This window comes from Heloderma suspectum, chromosome 7 (assembly GCF_057233095.1).
Source record: "Heloderma suspectum isolate Gila_16-S chromosome 7, 16-S_ref, whole genome shotgun sequence".
In the NCBI taxonomy this organism is placed as follows: domain Eukaryota; kingdom Metazoa; phylum Chordata; class Lepidosauria; order Squamata; family Helodermatidae; genus Heloderma; species Heloderma suspectum.
Window position 1 is genome coordinate 88,146,203 of NC_139464.1, and position 20,786 is coordinate 88,166,988.

The 20,786-nt window shown below is 42.2% G+C and overlaps 1 protein-coding gene across 8 annotated transcripts in view; it reads right to left on the reverse strand.

The window, feature by feature from the left end:
• Window positions 1-20,786, reverse strand: part of CADPS2 (calcium dependent secretion activator 2) — a 441,065-nt gene that overhangs the window by 31,311 nt on the left and 388,968 nt on the right. For 5 of the 8 annotated variants that reach the window (XR_014784449.1, XR_014784448.1, XM_084810861.1 and 2 more), the window contains one exon: window positions 10,566-10,673. Coding sequence is in view for 5 of the 8 variants with exons in the window: in XM_084810861.1 (XP_084666987.1) it covers window positions 10,566-10,673 (108 nt within the window). In the remaining 3 variants the exon portion in view is untranslated. Of the gene's footprint in view, window positions 1-10,565; window positions 10,674-11,179; window positions 11,198-20,786 lie in introns of all 8 variants that reach the window. The other 3 variants (XR_014784450.1, XM_084810859.1, XM_084810857.1) reach the window with 1 other exon arrangement.

Consider the following 20,786-nt stretch of genomic DNA (forward strand, 5'->3'; position numbering starts at 1 on the left):
TCCTGGGGGCAGAGGTGGGAGGAGTCCACAGAAGCTGCTTTAGACCTCTTCCTATTGGGTCTCCGGGCCCCTCCACTCCCCTGCCCTGAAAACATGCATCTAGCCACAAATGCAGGGGAGCTGAAGCAGAGAGGAGAGGATCCCCTCCAAGCTCCATCTGCCCTGCATTGGCTAGGCATCAGCCTCCAAGTTCGGAGGCTGATGTCTGTCTCAACAGGATTGCACCCCAAATCTTTTTCCACTGTACAATAAGAGTAATACCATACTGCAGGCAGGGCTGGATTAAAGTCTTTGTAGTCCATAGGCACTGTTGTTGTTCAGTCATTAAGTCATGTCCGACTCTTCGTGACCCCATGGACCACAGCACGCCAGTCCTTCCTGTCCTCCGCTCTCTCCCGCGGTGTGCTCAAGTTCATATTTATTGCATTGGTGATGCTATCTAGCCATCTCATCCTCTGCTGTCCCCTTCTCCTTTTGCCTTCAATCTTTCCCAGCATCAGGGTCTTTTCCTGAGAGTTTTCTCTTTGCATTAGGTGGCCAAAATATTTGAGCTTCAGCTTCAGTATCTGTCCTTCCAGTGAGCACTCAGGGTTGATTTCCTTTAGGATGGACTGATTTGACCTCCTTGCAGTCCAGGGGACTCGTAAGAGTCTTCCCCAGCACCACAGTTCGAAAGCATCAATTCCTTGGCACTTAGCCTTCCTTATAGTCCAGCTCTCACAGCCATACGTTGCTACTGGGAAAACCATAGCTTTGATTATATGAACCTTTGTTGGCAAGGTGATGTCTCTGCTTCTTACTATGTTGTCTAGGTTTGCCATAGCTTTCCTCCCAAGGAGCAAGCGTCTTTTAATTTCATGGCTACAGTCACTGTCTGCGGTGATCTTGGAGTCCAAGAAAATAAAATCTGTCACTGTTTCCATTTCTTTCCCTTCTATATGCCAGGAAGTGATGGGGCCAGATGCCATGATCTGAGTTTTTTTAATGTTGAGTTTCAAACCAGCTTTTGCACTCTCCACTTTCACCCTCAACAAGAGGCTCTTTAGAGCCTCTTCGTTTTCTGCCATTAGGGTGGGATCATCTGCGTATCTGAGGTTGTTGATCATTCTCCCGGCAATCTTAATTCCGACCTGTGAGTCATCCAAACCAGCGTTTCTCATGATGTATTCTGCATATAAATTAAATAAGCAGGGCGACAATATACAGCCTTGTCGTACTCCTTTCCCAATTTTGAACCAATCGGTTGTTCCATGTCTGGTTCTTACTGTTGCTTCTTGACCCTCGTACAGGTTTCTCAGGAGACAGGTAAGGTGGTCTGGTACTCCCATCTCTTTCAGAATTTGCCAGTTTGTTGTGATCCACACAATCAAAGGCTTTAGCATAGTCAATGAAGCAGAAATACATGTTTTTCTGGAATTCTCTTGCTTTCTCCATGATCCAACGAATGTTGGAGATTTGATCTCTAGTTCCTCTGCCTCTTCGAAACCCCGCTTGTACTTCCGGTAGTTCTCGGTTCACATACTGCTGAAGCCTAGCTTGTCGGATTTTGAGCATAACCTTGCTGGTATGTGAAATGAGCGCAATTGTACAGTAGTTTGAACACTCTTTGGCATTGCCCTTCTTTGGAATTGGAATGTAAACTGACTTTTTCCAGTCTTGTGGCCACTGTTGAGTGTTCCAAATTTGTTGGCATATTGAGTGCAGCACTTTAACAGCATCATCTTTTAGGATCTTAAATAGCTCAGCTGGAAGACTGTCATCTATGCTAGCTTTGTTGTTAGTAATGCTTCCTAAGGCCCACTTGACTTCACTCTCTAGGATGTCCGGCTCAAGTTCAGTGACCGCACTATCATGGCTATCAGGGACATTAAGATCTTTCCTGTATAGTTCTTCTGTGTATTCTTTCCACCTCTTCTTAATCTCATCTGCTTCTGTTAGGTCCCTGCCTTCTTTATCATGCCTATCTTTGCACAAAACATTCCCTTGAGATCTCCGATTTTCTTGAAAAGATCTCTAGTCTTTCCCATTCTATTGTTTTCCTTGATTTCTTTGCATTGTTCATTTAAGAAGGCCTTCTTGTCTCTCCTTGCTATTCTCTGGAACTCTGCATTCAGCTGGATATATCTTCCCCTTTCTCCCTTGCTTTTCGCTTCCCTTCTTTCCTCAGCTACGTGTAAAGTCTCATCAGACAGCCACTTTGCTTTCTTGCATTTCTTTTTCTTTGGGATGGGTTTAGTTGCTGCCTCCTGAACAATGTTACAGACCTCCGTCCATAGTTCCTCAGGCACTCTGTCTATCAGGTCTAATCTTTAAATCTATTCCTCACCTCCACTGTATATTCATAAGGGATATGATTTAGGTCATACCTGAATGGTTTGGTTTTCCCTACGTTCTTCAATGTAAGCCAAAATTTTGCAAGAAGCAGCTCACGATCTGAGCCACAGTCAGCTCCAGGTCTTGTTTTTACTGACTGTATGGAGCTTCTCCATCTTTGGCTGCAAAGGACATAATCAATCTGATTTCGATATTGACCATCTGGTGATGTCCATGTGTAGAGTCGCCTCTTGTGCTGTTAGAAAAGAGTGTTTGCTATGATCAGCGTGTTCTCTTGGCAAAACTCTATTAGCCTTTGTCCTGCTTCATTTTGTACACCAAGGCCATGCTTGCCTGCTATCCCGGTGATTTCTTGACTTCCTACATTAGCATTCCAATCCCCTAGGATGAAGAGGACATCTTTTTGAAATTGAAATGTGTAGATGTAGTCTGTGATTTTGCTAACAAAAAGAGCTGCAAAGTTAATGTTTAATTTACATTTAATTAAGACATATTATACCTCTATGAGTAAACTGGTAAATCAAACAATAATTTGCTGTGTTTGAATTGATTATTTTTGTAGGTCCCAAACTTTTCCATAGGCCCTTGGGAATTTTGTAGGCCCTAGGCACTGTGCTTATTGTCCCTAATGGACAAGCCAGCCCTGAGTGCAGGGGTGCAGAACTGTTTCAGGGTGAGGGTCAGACTGCCACCCACCAAGGGACGGATGATGTCAGGGGCCCCCACCCCTGAAATCACCCCCTTTTATTCTTTTACCTTCATTCCCAAAGGAAGTGTGGAACTATGCCTCCTCCCACCATGGCGAAAGGGACCCAGGCCATCCCACATCCCTGCTGCTATCTCTGGTCTAAGATTGGAGATAACAGTGGGGAATAAGGGGCAGTGGGCACTGGAACTTATCCACACCAGGGAGAGTGGCTGCTCTTCCCCACATGGGTGAGTCCCAATGCTGTGCCAGCTGAAATGCAACAAACAGAGCTATGGAATACAAGCAGGAAGTGTTAACTTTTCCCTGTGTGCTATGCTCCCTGTGAAACTTCCTCGTCCTCCTGAAGTTGCTGTTTAGCCCCAGGAGGGAAGCTGTCATTGGAAGGGGAAGGGGGATTTTCACTGGGACCATGGCACGGGGTGAAGGATTTAATTTTGGTTGGGGCTATTTTTTATTCTTGCATTTAAAGACAAGCAAGCAATCCTCATATCTAATAATAAAAAGTGTATCTTGACATGTACAATATACACTGCCATCTAAAAGACAGAGATGTGAACTCAACTATTCCAGAAGCCAGCTCAGTAGTTCATGGTTGCCCGGGAGCTAGTTACATGTATTAACCTCTCTGTCAAGGTATTTTCAAATATGGGAGTGACTTGCGGAAAAGCTCCCTTGTCTTCTGGCTGAAATGCTGAAAGCCGCCTTCAGAAGCCTCTCCTCAAAAGAGGCACAATGGTTCAAAGGATTTAAACATTTGAGAAATGTCTGGGTTCTGAAATAGTCTGATGAACCATTACTTTAAAGCTAATTTGTTTTCATGCAATCAAACCCAAAGCATTAATTATTTTTCAATCTCCCACAAAAAAGTTTCCCTTCGCTTTATTTTAGTAGTTTGAGAAAGTTTTTTTTTTTTTCATCTTCATGCATGGTTAAAGATGAACTGCCCTTTAATGCCCTGTCTCAACAATGAAAAGCCTAAAAACTATTTAATCAGCATGGGCTCATAATTTGGAAAACTTTAGCTATAATCCATGCCCCCTCTGCGCAGAGGATAGGAAGCTGGTGAGTGAGGCAGGGGAAGGGGATAGGCAAGCTTATTCCGCCTCTTCCTCCTGTGGAGTCTCTTGCTTCTCAGCCATGGCAGCTAATAGGAGCATCTTTCCCTTGGGCACATTCAAAGACCCAAGCCCACATGTGGAGCTATTCCTGCTTCTGATGCTAGTAGTCTGCATGTCCCAAGGAAAAATCACCATCAGACACTGTGGCTAAGCACAAAAGAGCTAGTCTAGTCTTTTCCTCTATCCACCCGCGCCCCCCGCCCCAGTTCCTATTTATCACCCACTCCTTGCTTGCCAACTTCCTGTCCACTATATGTGGAGATGTTTCACAGCGGAGTATGTGAAATGACTCCACCAGAAAGCATTCTGTTTGAGTTGATATGAAAGTTCTATGTGATAACTCATTCATGCGTGATAGTCAGTACTTGATGCTATATTCATCAAATGGTGAATGTGCGAACCAGCCTACTGCAGTGCGACTGACAGAAACTACAGATGATGGCGGCAGACCTGTTTGTTTAAACTCAAGATCAGCATTCAAAATGGGTAAAACAGAGGGTGGGAGTACAGTTTTTAGAGCAAAAGGAGTACACATCAGTGAGAAAGTGGAGCTTTCCCCATGACTTCTGTTTACCTCTTCCTCATCTAGCTAAGCTCACTTCTGGAATCAGAGCTCAGCTGCGGAGGGAACATTCCCCACAGTTTGCCCACGGGGAGGCCCTGGGTGAGCTTATGTTTAGTGCTCCCCCCACCTTCTGTTCTAGAAATCAGACACCTCCCACTTGATATGCGTATAAGCAAACAGATCTGCCATCACATGTAGTTTGTGCCTTATTGGCCTGATTCTTCTCTGAGCTGATGTAGTGCTACTCTATGACCATTCCACCATTTGTGTCAGGGGTACAAAACATATGGTCTGTGGGCCACTGGTGACCCCCAAATGTTGTCTGGCAGCCCCCAGATGCCCAATATCTGCCCTGCCATCAAAGGGGGGAAAGGAAAAAATGCTCTAAAAACAGGCTCCATGATTCCTGCCATGGAAGCCTCATTCCTAGAATGTCCCTGGAACATCCTAGGAAGCTGCACTTGAAGGTTACTGCCAGCTTCCTAGACCAGTCTAGGAATGAGGCTTCTCTTTCTAGAGCATCTCTTTCTTACTTTGGGTGGTTGAGCTGGGTTGGCTGGAGAGGGCAGGAAGCTTCAACACTTTTATGCTGTAACATGGAACATATGCTGTTGCCACAAGACCAAGATCTGTTGCTGCTGGAGTACGTGAGTAGTGTGTGTGTGTGTTTGTGTGTGTGTGTGAAAGTGGCTAGTGTACAGAATGTGTGAAATGGAGATGCTTTACTAACTGGTGAATTTCTGCCCTCCTCTAGTGAAGGCGGCTGGGTAGCTTGGGGGAAGGCCCTGCCACCGGAGCTGACAGGCAGTCTCCATTTTAGATCTAGGGAGCACTTTCTTTTTCTTTTTTCCATCTCTCTTTTCTTTTTTTCTGCTCTTGCAGCTGAGAGCCCAGAAATTCTGGCTCCCACTATGAGGGAGGAAGTAAAATTGGCAAACCTGGGGAAGGCCCCACCTCCTCCGGGAAGGTCTAAAGTGAAGACTGCCTCCCAATCCCGGAGGATTGCCTTCCCCCAAGCTAGCTGGTCTCCTGCACTCAAGGAGAGAATGACATACATGGTGGCCTCCTGCCACCCCAATAGACACCTGATGCAGCCTGGTGTGTGTGTGTGTGTGTGTGTGTGTGTGTGTGTGCGTGTAAAGCTTGTGCACCGGATTTATGTGAAATATTTAAGTAATGTTACATTGACACAAGACTGCAGTTGCAATTGCAGACTTGCACATAGGACATTTTGGAGAACAAGCATGACTGAGATGAAATTGTTAAGTAACAAAAATGGTTTCACATTAAATTCACCTCTGAGTAGCTGTAGATTTCTACAACACTATAGGAAGGCTCCAGAGAAAATGCATTAACCCAGATAATTATAATTAACTCATAGTGCTAAAAGGATCCCAAAAGACCACCTTATCCAGTCTCGTGACAGAATTTGCAAGATCAAACTATGCAAACAACAATATGCCACAAGCAGGTATCAAATTAAGGTCTTGCTTTGAAAGCACTAACGTATTTGGTGTGGGTATAAGGAAATTTAGTCCATGACTCCATTTAGTGCTACAGGAGTCAGCCTTGACTAGGTTGATCCTGGCCTGATTGAACGTTTAAGCCAGAGGAAGGCAACCTGGTGCCCTCAAAATGGTTTGGATTACATATCCCACCAGCCCCAGCCAGCATGACAAATGGTAAGAGATTATGGGAGTTGTAATCCAAAACATCTTAATGGCACCAGGTTGCCTATTCCTGGTTTAAACTAATCAGAGTTCCCCTGTATTTGGAGATAATGAGGAACTTTTGTTTAGTTCAAAAGTGGAAGCAAAACTTTCTGATGTCCTCCTTGCAACTGCACCAGAAGAAGAGAGGGGTAGAGTATGAATGCCTGAGGCTAGCCAAGGCTTGTTCTGTAATGCCAACCTATGGTTGTACATTATGTGCGAAACAGGCCAGTGACCTATATAGTATTAAGTGCTACTTTGTTACCTAGCTTAAATATTATTCATGGAAATAGTGTTATAAGTATAGTGGATACTGGTAGAAAAACTAACAAGAACAACTTAAGTTGTACTTATTCTGGACTTTCCTACTGATTTCAGTGGAAACTCATTAGCATAAATGCATATAATATGTGGACTTACTGGGGATAGCAGCCACGCTCTTTAGTTGCTAACACTCATAAAAATCTAAAGTCATTGACTCCAGCACAGTATATGCTATCACAAACATGCAGTAAGCCTAACAGCTAATGCCATTATATATGAGAGCGGTGCCTTTATCTAGCCTCAGTCAGCATAGTCATTCAGACTATTACATCGGTAACTTTTCGTTAGATCTTGTTAACTGATTTGAATAATTGCTCAATAATGCAGAAATGATATAAAATATTACAGGCACAGCAAAGAAAGAAATACAAGCAAACTGTGCCTGTCTGCATGCTTGATTGCACTCTATAATAGTAGAGGCCAAAAGTTCTGTAGAAGCACTTCAGGCAAGTTTTTAGATGCATACTCTACAAATAACAAACAGCACCAGACTAACTTTTCCAGCTACCAAATGAGGCAATGGAGTTCGTCGCGTGCTTTTTTTAAAGCACAGAACAGGACTGTGTGCTCGGGACCCCGCAGGAGTGAGCTCTATGAGTCTGGCCAAATGCTCATCAAAATCACTATCATGGTTCTCATCAAAGCCAATATACTGATGTGGATTTTTTATGGGAGTATTAAACATTTGAAAAATTACAATTTTTCAATTGAAAATGAACTATATGCTTGCAAATCCAGTTGCAACACCAAACCAATGCAAAGTTGCTAATATGGTTCTGGTATTTTGTAAAAATGCTGGCTGGCTGGGTTTTCTCTCCTTGCAAAGCATCAAAGCTTTTTCAGTGACAACAAAAATCTTTTCACACATACTAACACTTAAAACAGAGGATACTTTTATTTTAGAACTGGCTGCAAGTGTCTGTAAGGAGGAAGCTTGACTGACAAGGCTCCTTTCAAGCAGCCAAGATAAGAAACAACAAACACTGACGTGACTTATCCATGGTGGAGAGTCTTATGTGACAAGACCTTCTGCAACTATCATGAGCGAAGTGTCACAGCAAAGGCTGTGAATTGCTGTTATGTAACATTTGTGGAAACCTGCATAATTAAATGAAACTGCCAGAAAAGCTTTCTACAATGCCACAGAGATTGAACATAAATAAATACATTCCATGGCAAATAGTAAGGGTATTCAGAATCAGTACTGGAATGGACTGTGGTGAACTTGGGAAGACAGTAGTAGATGTCTTTCACAGCCTCAGGAAAGGCTGTGACAGGAATTTAGGCTTTTATCATGATTTTGATGTGCTTAGTGCTCTAAATACATATCAGATAGAATCGCGGCCATCCTCAGTAGAGTAGAAGGGCTGCTGTATACGACATCACACCAAATAGGTCAGCCAGAAGGACTACACCCAGAAACCAGGTCAAGCTTGTTTAGATCATTTAGAGCAGGGGCAGGCAATGTACCTTCAGACACCTTTCTTGGCACCCACCAACGTGGGTGTCTTATTCACACTTTTAAAAAAACAAACACATTTTCTTATCACCAGCTGGAATCACTTCAAAGCAATGTGAGGGCCTGCAGCTGCTGCCATCTTCATTTCCCATACATTCCTCTGGGCCACATTTGGGGCTCAAAGACATTCCTGGGAAATGATCTTCTCCATCATCCCAGGGTGCAGGACACGGAATAATGGGCTCAAGTGACAGGAAGCCAGATTCTGGCTGAACTTCAGGAAAAACTTCCCGACTGTTAGAGCAATACGACAATGGAATCAATTACCTAGGGAGGTGGTGGGCTCTCCCACACTGGAGGCGTTCAAGACGAGGCTGGACAGCCATCTGTCAGGGATGCTCTGACTTGGATTCCCGAATTGAGCAGGGGGTTGAACCCGATGGCCTTGTAGGCCCCTTCCAACCCTACTATTCTATGATTCTATGAAATGAAGATCAGGAGCGTCTGCAGGCTTGCCCCTGCAGCACATCCAGCCGCCAAGAAAAAGAAGGGAAAAAAGAAAAAGGGTCTCCTGTCATTTCTGTCTGGTAAGGGGGAGGGGGGCTAGAGAGAGCAGTGGGTAGACTAGGAAGGGCAGCAGGAAGCCAGCAGAGGGTGAGGGAGCCACCTGAGGGTTGGGGAGGGTTGTGTGTTTGTATGTCTGAATGGATGGGGCTGTATGTATATGAGAAAAAGAAGGCGAGAGGGAGGGTTTGGGGGGGATTTTGAAGGGAACCTGCAAAAGAGTGAGTGTTGCTTTTCATGTGCTTGCAGTGAGAAGGAAAAGGGAGAAATGTCTATGTATGCGCATACACATATGCAGTGTTTGCCTTGTGTGAAATACATTTCTGTTGGTGCTGAAAACTGGGTTCATAGGAGTTGTTCAGAGTGTTGGGGCTCAGATCCCACCTCTGGTTTGTACTTAGTCTTTTCAGCAGGTTACTTGTCCTTTGTGAGTTGCCATGCCTCCTGTAGCAGCCATTTTGTGGTGGTGCTCAGGACAGTTTCTCAAATTGCCAAATGTGCCCACAGGCTCAAAAGGCTGCCTACACCTAATTTAGGGGCTACAGTTGGAGAAAGAAGTGGAAAAGGTGAAAGTGGCTCTTGCCACTGAGCATTAGAGGAGACAATTCTAAGACGAGGGGAAGAGATGGGGAGCACGGTGAATGATAGAAAGTGAAAGTTTGATTCATGCTCATGAGTTTATTTCCATGTGAACACTTGTAACATCTTTCTGGGACCCATCGCTGTAAACACCAAGTAAACATATACAAGTGAGGTGTATGGATGCACATTTCTGCTTCTGTATTACATGCAGTGGAGAAACGGCAAACTGTGTCAAATGAGTCAGCTCTAATAGTCATTCACTGCACATAGTTTCTCAAAATTCAGCTAGTGCTTCAGTAAGGATTTAGGAAACAGGCTCTGGCCTGGTTTCAAACAGCTTTTCTCAATATAAACAGTAATTTATATTTCAAGTATGATTTGAATTAAAATAATCCTATAATCTTCTGTGTCAGTAAGCTGGGCAAAAGGAGGCTCAGGATGTAGTGCCATGATGCTATTTCAAACATGGGAAGCAACTGAGGATGTTGTCAGGGCTGGCACTGCTGCACTGCAATACTATGAATGCTAGAGGCAGTGTAATGGTGTTGTGCAGAGCACAGAGGTTTGTGCAGGGTAGAGTGTAGCAGGAGCGAGTAGATGGCCAAATTGGGAGTGGCTCACCTGTGCACCATAAGAGTTAATTCAGCTGCCACAGAGTTATTTGCATTAGTACAGATAGATACAGACTGGATAGATACCTTGCTACCTATTGCTAGAATGTGACTATAGCTGACAAACAGCAAAGCAGAGTGTACTTGCACTGCTTGCATCACACAGGATAACATCAGCAACCTATTATGTGAACTGTTGTTTTAATTTCATCTACTTACGCTCAGAGTACATGGGGGATTCAGCAACAGATCCTTGTTTTATTAGAGTGTAAAGCAACATTGCAGAGTTCCTGGGACTCCTACATACACACACACACACACTTTCTGGCAACTCATTAAAAAAAAGGAAAAATAGGTAATATGAAGCTACAATGGCAACACAGCCCTAGCATCATTAGTTTAATTCAACAAATATATCTCTTAGGTATGCAATATTGATAATTAAGGTTGGTTTGTAAAGATGGCAATATCTGAACCTTAGAAGCAAACAACAGAAACAAGTACCTTAATATGCAACTGCAGCATGAAGAGTAGTTCATAATATTCAGATATATAACCTAGCATTTCCCACTGAGACAGCTACTTACATCAAACAATTTTTCTATGTACATTTCTTCATTGACCTTATCTCGAAGTATATCTTGATTTTGACGAACAAACATAATGTAAGTATCTGCCAGATCCATCCCTGGTTTCTGTGTATGAGGGAGAGAGAGGAAGAGAGAGAGGGAGGGGGATAGACCGCAGAGATATAACTTGCAATGTTAGTCTTATTTTTTCATATATATTAAAAATCATACAAATAAAAACATGCACACGTATGCACATTATTGATCTCATCTGAAATTCATTTCACATTTGATAGCAATTTAGAGCAGATCTATAATTTAAATTTGATGAACATGGAGCTCACTTCTTGTAATGGAAGCTGGCTATGGCCCATTTTGAAAGAGCTTTTGCAATATATACAGTAATCTATGTTTCAAGCATCACTGATATATATTTACTTTCCAGATGTGTATTTTGCAGGTGCTGATACAGAGAGGCAATAATACAGAAAAAATGCCAGTGCACAGTAGTTGGGAGAAAGATGACATATTGATTATGAGTGATTAGGCTTCCATAAACAGCATGAGAAGTTACATGCGCAATACTATGAAAAAAATATTAAAGTCCATTATATTTACTCATCCATACATACACAGTTGTGGTCTGCAGTCTGGATGTATAGTAGCATAGCATGGATATGAAAACAAAAGATGGATACATTACAAGTCAAGAAAATACATAGTATTTTTGACTGTTCTCCCTCCTTCCCTGCCCCACCTTGTGTTGGTCCTGGAATCAAACCTAGCTTGCATCTGATGAAGTACTTAAGAAGGTCATAAGTGAATTCACCACCGATGGAAGTACAGAGTAACTGTGGAAGAGACCTTTGAACTCTAAGACAGAAGCTCCAGAAGGAGAATGAGGAAAATATAGGGCATCCAACAACCCTACCACAGTTAGCCCAAAGCCAGCAAGTATCCCAGAAACCCAAACAGGAATGCCTGGTAAATAGTACGATGCAGAAAGGCAAGGTAAGTTTACACAATACATTTCTATTATCTATCTAAGCAGTCCTGGCTTTTTCTGGTACATACTCGCAAAGAGATATGGTATGTGTGACCCAGTGATCCTCAAACACAGTAACTATTATCATGATTGCACCTATTAGGAAAAGCTGGAAAATCATGTGAATGATACAGACAACATCAGTGTCAGAGTTAACTCTGTATCAAACTATGGAAGTGTCAGGCTTTTTGCCTAGTGTAACATTTTCTTCTATAATGTTGACTCTCCTAAGGAACAAGATGTGAGGTAATTTGAAATTCAGTACTGAAACAATACAGAAGATGATAAGAGTGGAGATATAACCAAAATCTTGGTGGGAGAAGGTTGGGAAATCAATGGAGGAAAACCTGCCTCCCACATCTTTCTTGGTGGGGAATGCTGGGCTGATCTAGGAAGCAGGAAGAGCTATTCCATAACTTTTTCTTTCTACAGTCTATGGCAGAAGAAACGAACATATGTACTAAGTGAAGATTACACCCTTTTGGTGCTATGAATGTTGCCATATCTCTGTTCCAACATTTCTCTCAAGAACCTGGACATAATTTTTCATTGCATACCCCAAACTTAGAAATGGCAGTTTGGTGAGTATAAGTACTACTTAATGTAACTGACAGAACTGTCAACTTGAAGGTGTTAAATGAAACAATATTAGAACATGAATTTGCCAAGTACCATTTGTTGACAACAATTTTGTTTTTACTAATTTTCTGTAATGTTTGAAGAATATCAAAGAAGTCTAGGTCAGAGGTATCTGTCTTCTGTTTTTAGTAAATTCAGATTATTGGGATAATTCTGAAAGAAAATCTATTATACTTGGTTGTCACCCTGTTGGATTGTAGGATTTATTTGTGAACTTCAATAGTTTGTTATTTTCATCCAAGATAGTATCTTTAATATAAAAAAAACATTTTGCCTGGTGACTTTTATATGTACTGATCACAAATCCTTGGGGTTGAGATTTATAGAGAGAAATCCATCATAATGGATTAGGGGATAACTCGCTAAAAATATACTGGTAGCGTACAATACAGTTCATAGGTATCTATACACACTTTAATTCAGTATTCATTTTCTACTTTCAAGGCACATAATCCCTTAATCGTGGCTTAAAAGACTGTGAGGAAACCATGGGATTGCAGGCTCACTCCTCCCACCTTGTCTCCTCTCAAGCACTAATTCTCCCTGTCCTTTTCCAGTTAGACTTAACTATATTAAGCCTTATATCAGCATTGATCTTAACTATAATAGAGAATGCTGGTTAGCCTTAGCCATGGTTAAGGATTGTGCTGATGTAAGACAGTTAACACCAACTGGGGAAAGATGGGGAGAATTCACACTGGAGGGAAGGGGATCTGATAGCCAACTCTTTTAACCATAACTAAAGGGATCAGGAGCATTGTGTGTCTACTACCCTTGTGTAGCTCCCTATTTCAGCACATTAGAAAAATCTACATTATGTCACAATCCCTTTGGGACTAGGACAATGCCACCTTTGTGCTTTGTACTGAACACAGTATATCTAATAACTGATGTTTAAAGTTAAGGTGAAGCAATATTTCAACATTACATTTGTTACCACAGTGTTTTCAAGGCACTGCACAAGAATGAAAAACTGTAACTGATAAATATCACAAATTAAAGGTGTTTGTGAATTAGTATTAGATTAAAGAGTAATTCTTTAATATCTTCATGTAAATTTGCTTTCAAGTTAGGTTTATATATATAAAGAGAGAGAGATATCCTGAAAACAGACAATTCTCGGGGTGGGGGGGAATTCCCATTAGCAATCTTTCTCTCTTTTCTTGGAGATGTTTACCTAATTTGTGACATATGGGAATTTCACACCTAGTGAATATATTTTCATGTAGCTTGTGGCATGAGACTCTAATCATTAGAAGAATATACACAAGTAAGATAACTGCAACAGCTGGTGACATTTACCAATTAGAATTACGGTTCTTTAAAACACTTTATCCTTTTTTTCTCTTCAGTGTACACAGGGTAATTATCTCTGATAAATTGCTGAAAAATCTAATTTTCCTTTTAAATAGTTTTACTTACTGTATATACATGCCTGGATAAACGTGAATGATTCTCAAAAGAACTAACAGTAGCAAAGCTCTCCATTTTAAAGCTAATGAAGCTGGATTAATCAACTAATTAAGAGCCATTAAAAACTTCTTCTTATGCAAGTTTACTTAAAGGGGATGCACTTTCAGAAACACTGAAGAGAGTTATTCACTTTAAAATAAGCTCCCTAAGTCTCTATAAACTATTTTCAGCATTATTTGAAAGCTTTTTTCAAATGGACTCATTTGCAAGTCTAAGAGTTAACCAGATGCTTTGTTATTTAGTTCAGAATTATGTATTTCAGAATCTGAGAGGGAAAAAACGTTTGTAGCTCTTTCAGTGTAAAGTGATTTATGATTACTGAAGCAAGATGGGAAGGGATACACACAAGCAGGACAGAATTGTTGCGTGTGTCCTTCACCAGAAGTTTTCATACTATGGCCCAGTTCCCAAGTTCTGCTAAAGCATAGTTTAGCATTATGTAAATGACCCTGCTTGAGTCCTGGGCTTCCACACTCCCCCTCTGACACAAGAGTCAAGGAGGAGATTGGAAGCATCATGGAGGATAATGTTATCAGTGGTCACCTGTCATCATAGCTATATGCTACCTCCAGGATCAGAAGTAGCATAAATCTGAATAGCAGTTGCTATGATACAACCGTGGGAGAGGGCTATTGTCCTCATGTTGTGCTTGTGTGCTTCCCATGGGCATCTTGTTGACCACTGTGGGAAACAGGATGCTTGCCTGCATAAGCCTGTGAATACCAGTTGCTAAGAAACAGTGGGGGAAGGCTGCCCTGCTTGTGAGCTTCCCATTGGTATCTGACCCCTGTGGGAAACAGAATGCTGGACTAGATAGTCTCTGGTCTTACCCAAATCTTCTTATATTCTAATGCTTCTGGATTAACACTAACCATGATTTATCATTACTTCTGAAAAGGACAAAATGTAGCTAGTGTAAACTATGGCTATTAACTAGCCAGGATAATAAACCACAGTTTGATCCTGACTTGTTTAAATAAACCACAGTTCAAACTAATCACAGTTCATCTTTCTCAGACGCAACTATAAACCATGATGTTAAACAAGATGTTCATGTCTCTAGGAGAGCATGTGACTTTCTCCTATTTGCCTAGTCCATTTTTTGGATCTTTGTTTGGTGTTCTCTATTCTCATAACAATCCTGTGAGGAAAGTTAGACTGCAAAGTAGTAACTTTCCCAAAGCCAATAAGGGCCAAACTATATGCAACCCCCTCCCCGCAAAAGCATGCAACAAAATCTCTAACGGTCACTTTTTCCTAAAGAAAAGCAGCTTCAGAAGACAGATCTGCTGGGCAAAACTTTGTTCAACGTAAGTGGATGTATGGAAGTCAGGGAAGGCAATTTACTCACCTAACATATCTCAGGCATTCAACCTACATTATTATAAGCCTGTGTTCTCTTTGGTATCAACTGTCATTAATGGGACAACAACCGACAGGACATACAACAGCAAGACATTGTTCCAGTTGTCAAAACTCAAAATGTAACTATGTCAGCACAAGCCACAGTAGGGCCTGCAACCCTGCACATAGTATGAGGATATTCTGTATGAATCAAGTCACAGGGTAACTAAATAGATCTAACTTAATCTAATGTTTATATATAGCAATTTGTTACTGACACTGAGCAGGTACAGTATTGTGAGCAATTGTAAAACCATTTTTTAAATACAGGAAATATCAAACTTGGCATTACATTTTTTTTAGAATCAGCTGGCAGTGAGCTATATACAATAGAAAGTAAATTAGGCTTAGCAGATATATGACAAATTGCCAGAACCTGACCTAGGAGAAATAGCTGGGTTTTAAGGGGGAAAGGTATGTTTTTAGTAGAAAGGTTGGTGTCTGCCTAGTTTGTAACAGCAGGGAGTCCCAGAGAGTGGGTGCTATGACACTAACGGCCCTATTCCAAGTCATGATGGACGGAACCTCTAAAATCTTGGGTACCTCCTGATGAGTGCAGCAACCAAGCAGGCTTGCAGAGAATCAGGGAATCTCTTACGTATCCTGGTCCTGAGTTGTTTAGGGCTTTGTAAACAAGTACCTGTCAGGAATGAATCTGAGTGTGTGGAGATAGCAGCTCAGACTCAGAATGGGAACAGCCAGAACCGGGGTAGGCTCCCTCCCTAGTGAGCTCAGCTACGGCAAGGCCTTCTTCTCAAGACTTTGGCACACAGATGGCTCGACCTGAAGGCCCCCCTCCTCCATGAGAACCCAGGTCTTGGGGGAGGAGGAGAGTGAGGGGCATGATTTGAGGGATGCTAGGGTCTGTCGCAGAGTGAAGCAGGAAAAGTTAGAGGTGGAGCTCAGATGCTCCTCCAGGTTGGCTATGCATGATAGCCTACACAAGAGGGAGCAACTGTAAGGGAGGGGCATCCCTCCTAAGGTAGTCTGGCCGGGAAGTTCTTGTTCAAACTGCCAGCAACTTCTCTAACTTCCACTTCGGCTCCTCTATTGGTATTCTTGGTATTCGTAATTGTGGCGGAGTAGCTGTTTCCTTTGTAGCCTGAGAGTTTCCTAGAATTTGCATTTGTAAGGAACCTGGTCATTAACTAATAAAGCAGTGAGCCTGAAGCCTGGTATTTTGAAGTGTGTTGACTGCAAAGGGGGAGGACGAAGGAACGTGACAGCACCAAAACCGTAAACCTCGCCAGCAGCATATAAGCAGCCAGTGCAGTTTCCTCAAGATAGGTGTAACGTGCTGGCAATAAGCTGCTCCTGTTACCAACCTGGCTGCGGCATTCTGCACACAGCTTCCAGACCAACTTTAAGGGAAGCCCCAAATAAAGCACACTGCAGTAATCCAATTTTGAAGTTACCAGTGCATGGACCACAGTGGTCCAGCTATCCCTTTGCAGGAATGGCCATAACAGTCCTACCTGCCAGAGCTGGTAAAAAGCACTACGAGCCACTGAAGACACCAGTCGCTTCAGTGACAGTGCTGGATCAATGAGCACCTCCAGACAAGGCATCTGCTCCTTCAGGGGGAGTGTGACCCCTTCCAGAGCAGGCAACTGACCTAGTTCCTGGACACAGGAGCCGCTCTCCTTCAGAGTCTCCATCTTGCCAGGATTCAGAATCAGTTTACTGGGTCTCATCCAGCCCACCACTGCATCCAGGCACCAGTCCAAGGCTTGCACAGCTTCCCAATTCAGATGGGACAGAGAAAGAAGCCCTGTTCAGGCATTTTTCATCCCATGCTGAATGAACACATGATGAGAGGAGTGTTCCAGCCCCTCCCCTTCCTCACGTGCTTCAACTGTCCATGTGTGGAAGGTGCTGGTCTGAACAGCTGTGAGGGTTCTATATGTGATCCAGAACCCTGGAAAATGCACGGGGATGGGGGGATGGGCTAGAGCACTCCTCTCCACATACTTTCAGTCAACACACAATGAGGAGGGCTATAGAGCTGGGTGTCATTAGTGTACTGATGGCACATAGCTCCAAATCCCCTAATGACCAATCCCAATGGCTTCAATATAGACTTCAATATAGATGTTAAATAGCTTTTGTACATCTCTCCCTCAAAAGGAAGGGACATGAGGAGTACGCCAAAATTGTTAAAGTACAATATTACCTAAAAAGTGCTACATAAGCTTCATGATACACTGATGTCTAATAAAGAATGAAAATTGGATATTTTTACGTTTAACAGTTAAAATTTGGGACAATGTGGCTGTAATGCTATACAGGCTTCCCTGGTAGTAAGTTCCATAGAACTCAGTGGGCCTTACTTCTGAGGAGACCTGTATAAGATTGCACCATAATTTTATACCACAGAGGCCAGCAGAATACACATCAAGCCAAACAAGAGCTTGAATATTGAATTCTGTTTTCTCTTCACAAAGTAGGAGCAGGCTTGGATTTGGTGGAGGAAGGCTTTCTAGTAGCAGCAGCAAGGAACGTATCTCTGCTTTGGAGAATGCAAGCTTTTATATATATATATATATATGTATGTATGTATGTGTGTGTGTGTGTGTGTGTGTATACACACACACACACAGACATTACTATGTCTTGTGGGGGAAGAAATGGGAAATATGTTTTTAGAGGTTAAAAGAAAAAAAGAACTTAAAATGTATTTTGCATTTAATAGATCTTTAGCCCTATTTTTTAAAAAACTAAAATATCATTACTGTAAGTCCTGCTCTGGAGAAATGTGCGCATGTTCCGTAAAACCTTAAGATGTGTAACATTTTCCTTTGAGTTCTAAAAGTGAGGATAAACAATTGGAAGTATTTACATATATAATGAGATTTTCAGTGAGATTGTGGCAAATGATTAACTTTTCAACCATATGCAGCAATCTGAAATTATCTAATTTCAAGAAAGCTGTATGGTTGTACTTGCAGTTGTTATTTTTATCATTACTGCTATAGGTTAAGATTCTGACACATTATGAAATGCACAATATTCTCAGCCCTTTCACCTGTAACAGCTTGGAACTATGTTGGTGGCTGTGATATGCCTTAGATCTATTTCATTGTTGGTCTATAGGTAAATTTTCCTTAGGAAAAGTATGTTTTATTTCCCAGTTTAATGAGGTATTACATAGCTTTTAATGTCTAAGGGTGCAATCCTATGCATGTTTAGGCAGAAAAAAGTCCTACAACTCCCAGCATGTCCCACCCATCCATCTAGAACCTTTTTCTGTCTAAACATGCATAGGATTGTTCCCTAAGATAATTCTTAAACCTGGAATAGCGTAGTTAACTATTTTATCTTTTCTTCGTTAAAAGGCAACAGGATAGTGCTATATTTTGCCTTCCTTCAGGTACATGGTTGATGCTTAATCAAAAGGTTCAGCATGTTATTCTATATTTAAATCGGTTGCTGTGGTGGGTGGACCTGTGGGGAATCCACCTACCCAACAGTGAATGTTAAGAGATGACCCACACCTGCAGGATTAGGTGAAGCTGCAGGAAGTAGGAGCTGGCAACAGTGTATAATTAACAAGGAATTCTCTCTCTCTCTCTCTCTCTCTTTTTCTCTTTAAATCATGTTCATCTTGCCAGGTTAACAAGTGATTAACCCCAGGAAAAGAATATGCTGTGGTTTACTCCCTTGTTTTAAATTCTTTCACTTTTTTCCCTTGCTGGTGTCTTTGGTTACATGTGTTACCAGTGACACAGTAACCCTATTGCAACACTTCATTTCCTAGTATTCTTTTTAATGCATTTGTGTTTCCGGTTTTTCTTACCTGTGTGCATTTTTGGTGTGTATGTATTACCATCATGGATACATCTTGGCTCCTCATCTAAACTGAAATTCTACCAAAAAAAGAAAGTAGAGTAGCATGCCAAATTTCAGCTTTTGGGGTGGTGTGGAAGTCCCTTTTGAAGCCACATTTCGTATCTCCTATTTTGAAGGAGAGCTGGTACAAATGTCCTATCAGATTTTTATATGGTGACCTGGCTATGCATGAACCAAATTCCAGGTTTTGAAGTACCTCAACAATTTGGGAAGTGCCCTAACCATTTTTATATCCCTTTAGCAAGGCCCAAGCAACTTTATTTATTTCTAGGGTTTACTCCCTTGTATGTGTATTCGGGACTGCATTGTTAAATGTAATGTGTGAGAATCCCAAGTAGTGTTTACATCTTCTGAGTCATCACAGGAATCCTAAATATACTTACTGCCAAATTATGTAAAACAATAACATAACAGTGGTGTCACCAATTAAAACCCACTCTCCTACCCACATAAAGGGTAAAGGTAACAGATAATAAAAATCTGTACATATCAGTCCCATAATGCAATGGGACACCTCTAAGAGACTGTCAGGCAACCACTGACCAAGTCCAAAGTTGCTTGCTTTTAAATGTTGTTACCATGAAAGGTGTTACATATATCTGTAAAGTGTTTGTTAGATTTATTTATTCATTTGATATTATACACCACAACTTACTAATTTTGTGTTGCCTTGGTTGCCTTATGTTTGCACAACTACATATGCAACAACACAACACTAGACTGAACAGAACTTTTCTAATAGGACCTTACTTCTGAGGAATATCCTTAGGATTGCAGTGTTGCTTTCCTGTTAAAAGCCAGTTGTCACAATACTGATTATCTATCTACAAGAATGGAGATTGGAGGTGAGAAATGTTTGAATTATTTGGAATTTCTTTGTTTTGTTGCTGTGTTCTATTTTCCAGCCTGAATACAGGATACTGATACTCAACTATGTTCATGCATGACAGCTAGGGATGGCGGAGAATTTCTCCCCGAATCTTCGGGGGGCTGAGCGCCAACGCATTCGGCCCCCTGAAATCGGCGGTGAAATTCTCCGCCCCCCCCGGGATGGGACTTACCTTTGGCGAATGTCCCTCCCGGCAGCGGGTCCCGGCGGCGGTTCGTTGGCCTTTCGTCGGGGGCGGGGGCGGCAGCCGGTCTTCTGACCAGCTGCCGCCGCCGCCATTACAAAGTGTAAAAAACAACAACAACAACCCCGTGATAGGCTACGTAACGATTTACGTAGCCTATCACGGCTAGATTTTCAAAGTCAGCCGTGATAGGCTACGTAAATTGCTACGTAGCCTATCACGGGTTTTTTTTGGTTTTTTTTAGACTTTGTTTTGCGGCCGGGGAGACGGGGCGCTTCTCCCTGGCCTGAATTTCGGCCGGGCGAGGCGGGAAGCCTCCCCCCCCGGCCTGAATTTCAGCCGGGCGAGGCAGGGCGGCTCCCCCCCCTCGCCTGAACTTCGGGGGGAGAAGCGAAGCGCCTCCCCCCCACCGCAAAGCACCCCTGCGAAAAGGTAAGTGACTTTCCTACATCCCTAAAGCTGAATGCCTATTACAGCTCTGTAAAATGTAAATCAAACACAAAAGGGAGGTTAGAATATTCAGAATTCTTTGCTGGTGCAAATCTTATTTATATCAATAAGCCTTACAGCAGCAAAATTCTCTGCGGGGTAGATTCCTTTCCTCACCCCTATTCCCATTTGACAGGCCTTGACCAATACCCTTCCCCCCAAAAAAAACTGTTTTTTAAAAACACATCTCTTAGGTGTGGGAAAAGCAGCTCTGAAGTGTCAAGCTTCTTGAGAGAAATTCTAAGCCTGAGAGAAGAAAACATTCAT